A 3,454-nucleotide genomic window follows, 5' to 3' on the forward strand; every position below is an offset into this window, starting at 1 on the left:
GAATCCAATCACATTTAAGGAAATGAAAAATAGTTTGACTCCAATTCCACCTGAGAAAATAAAACAGAGTTTAACTTCAGTTCCATCTCAGGAATCAAAACAGAGTTTGACTCCAATTCCTTTTAAGGAAACAAAATCCGATTTGATTTCAATTCCATCTGAGGAAACTAAAATATGTTTGAATCCAATCACATCTGAGGAATCAAAACAGAGTTTGACTCCATTTCCATTTAAGGAAATGGAACCGAGTTTGGCTTCAATTCTATCGGAGAAAACTAAAAAACTTTTGGCTTCAGTTCCATCTGAGAAATCGGAACAGCGTTTGACTCCAGTTCCATCTGAGGAAACTAAAAAATGTTTGAATCCAATCCCATCTGAGGAATCAAAACAGAGTTTGACTCCATTTCCATTCAAGGAAACTAAAATTTTTTTGACCCCAATTCCATCTGAGGAATCTGAGGAAACCCAGAAGCATCCAATTTTCTCATGGGTCACAAACCAGCAAACGTTCCAGTGCGGGTATGATGCTTTAATTTGTTTTTGCTTTATTTTAACAAAAAAAATATTTAGTTAAATAATTAGTTTCTGCTTACTGATCATTTGAGTGGAATGCTTCAGAATATAAATGACCCTATATATTTATACAGAAACAGGGAACATTAACAGTAGTTCTGCACTACAGTATTTGTATGGGTTACTTGCCACTAGTGTAACAGGTGAATCTGTTGCAGGTTGCCTAATTTTCAAAACAACTGCTACGTAAATGCGAGTCTGCAGTGTCTGTTTACAGCCGGGACTTTCTGTAGAGATCTCGCCAGTCTGCTGGAAAATTCTAGCCCCAACTTAGGGGACACATTTCTCAGGTACTGAGACTTTACAGAACTATATGTTCTTTTTATTTAAATAGTACAATATGTTTATACTGCATTTTTTAAAGATGTAAACGTACCAATTATAATGTCTAAGTTTCTGATAATAATTAGGAAAAAAGCAGTAGGAAAGAATATAATAGTGTTTTCAAACTTGGTCAAGTATCCGAGGCAATGGATTGTAATTGCAATAATTTATTAAGAAAATGTATATTGAATATATAGTAGGTACAGTATAAGAATTAACTTTGATAATAGGGAATAGAACTACAAATATCTTACATTTTTCTTGCTCCTTTGCAGATGTTTTTTAGAATTGTCAAAGATGAGATGCAGCTCTGAAGTTCAACATGACATTGACACAAATTCTCTCCTCATGACCCTGATTGCATCAGCTGCAAAGGTCAACCAAGAATTCACCATCGGCCAACAGAATGTAAGCTTACAAAATACAGACACACATTAAAACATGCTAAAAGGAAACAGTGTCTGGGTATGATTTCATGATTTCTGCTGTGTGTGTGTGTGTGTGTGTGTGTGTGTGTGTGTGTGTGTGTGTGTGTGTAGGATGCCCATGAATTCCTCTGTTACTGTCTTACCCAACTAGAGCAATCCGTGAAAAAACTGGGTTGCCAGAAGTTTGTGGGACGTAAATGCCCAGTGAAGTCCAATTTCAAGTTCAAGATGAGGAATGTCATAACATGCTCTAGGTATGATGCATAACAAAAAGAGATTTCAGTTTATTCATGATGCAGATGAATCTTAGATGTTTGATGCATGTTGTATGTTTTGCAGCTGTGGATCCCGGCAGAACAAAGTGGAGATGTTTAACCATATCTCTGTCCCCCTGACACATGACAATGTGGCCCAGTGCCTCAACCACATATTTAATGTGAACATTTCTCAGAATAATTTTCTTTTTTGCTTTATATCTATGATGTCATTGTATCTGACCTCCTTGTGTATCAATACTGGGTATATTGCAGAATGTGACAATGTTGAACAGAAAGTGTACGGAATGTGGAGGAAAATCTGCCAGCTCCTTGTGGAGGATCCTCAGGCTGCCCAGGTATGGATGCTAAATACAGACACGCATATACTTCTGGGTTCAACACTAGGAGTAATATTATTGTGTTGTTTTTTTTTTTTTTTTGACATTTATATTACATTTGGTGCATTTTCTTTCTTGGTGCAGTCACGGTAATCATGCTTGCTGACCGAGAAAATGATTTAACTTTGATTGAGGGATTTTTTTATTTATTTCTCCATCTGTCTGTTGTGCATCAGTCAGCTGACATCAGGTTGAACATCACTTTTAATGTATTTTCTTTCCAGGTTTCTGTTTCTGCAACTAAACAGATTTGAAGTGGAGAACCATTACAAAATCATCAAGATAACTACTCAAGTGGACATCAATCCTGAGCTGCAAATAAAAAATTTTCCTCAGCAAAACATGCCCAGAATAGGTATGTTGCAAGCTAGTGAACAGTCTGTTTCTTAAAATCCAAGAGTCCAAGAAAGACATGTTAATAGCAAGTACAAAGCATGTCCGGATTAAGATCAAGACAGGCTAATCTTTTTTCTTTCTCCCTCATATAGAGAACAACAATGCTAAGGCCAACATGACAGACAAAAATAAACAGAGGAGAAACAGTCAGGTAGACACTATAAATGATAAAGTGAGAATGATAGGAATAGGAGTTAGGCAGGAGGTTTAAAAACTGCCTGTACTGTGTGCACTATAGTTTTGTATTTATTTGTTAAATGCATTTTGGTATGTGTGCTGTTTTTAGTGTAGCTCATCCTATCGGCTGATCAGCTGCCTGAGCCATTGTGGGGTATCACCATTTTCTGGTGAGATAAACACACTGAAAATGCACAAATAGACTATATTTTAATTTATAACTTTGGAAAACACTTTTTGTATTGTGATCTACAGTTCCCATTGCTGTGCATATCTCTTTCCCAGGACATTATGTGGCTGATTGTTCCACTCAAAATCCCCATCAATGGATGACCTGTAATGATAGCTTCGTCTCACTGAGCGAAAAGATGGACTTATTAAAGAAGAGGTCGACTAATGCGTACGTGCTCCTCTACGAGAGAGTGGACACATGCTAAAGGTCCCACTCTTCTCTAGCAGGATGTCAATTGCAGCTTGGGGTGTGCCAAATGATGAGCCAAGCAGCATCGAGAATGACGAAGATGGAAAGCAGGGGTTGATGCAGATAAGAATAAAACACTCCAGAGCATTTTAAAGAAAGGAAAGGTGCTTTCTGCTTGTCACATGTACTTTACAATACCGTAAAATTCTTTCTTCGCATATCTCACCTTCTAATCATTAACCCAGAGCCTTAAACACTGAGCTAACACTTTTCAACACATTTTGCTACATCTGTGGTGTGATGATCATAGATCAGCAAAATAAAAATAAATATATATGAAATACAGCTCTTGAAATACACACATAAATATAGTTGTATTTCATATATATTTATTTTTATTTTTAGATTTATTTTGAGTGTGCTTTCATTTTAACCTTATTAAAATACTTGCGCATTTCTGCTGTCAGACTTTAGAGTAGG

General features: G+C 36.5%; 1 protein-coding gene across 1 annotated transcript; it reads left to right on the forward strand.

Moving 5' to 3' along the window:
- Window positions 1-465: 465 nt before the first annotated feature.
- On the forward strand, window positions 466-2,990 carry LOC310738435 (ubiquitin carboxyl-terminal hydrolase 29-like; the record flags this gene model as incomplete). Its single annotated transcript, XM_083563419.1, has 8 exons — window positions 466-519; window positions 732-863; window positions 1,173-1,305; window positions 1,437-1,579; window positions 1,665-1,761; window positions 1,856-1,938; window positions 2,205-2,335; window positions 2,839-2,990. The coding sequence occupies exons 3-8, from the start codon at window positions 1,195-1,197 to the stop codon at window positions 2,988-2,990; spliced, it is 717 nt and encodes a 238-aa protein (XP_083419545.1). The 5' UTR covers window positions 466-519; window positions 732-863; window positions 1,173-1,194.
- Window positions 2,991-3,454: the final 464 nt, after the last annotated feature.

Source organism: Silurus aristotelis (assembly GCF_946808225.1).
Source record: "Silurus aristotelis genome assembly, chromosome: 15".
Lineage (NCBI taxonomy): Eukaryota > Metazoa > Chordata > Actinopteri > Siluriformes > Siluridae > Silurus > Silurus aristotelis.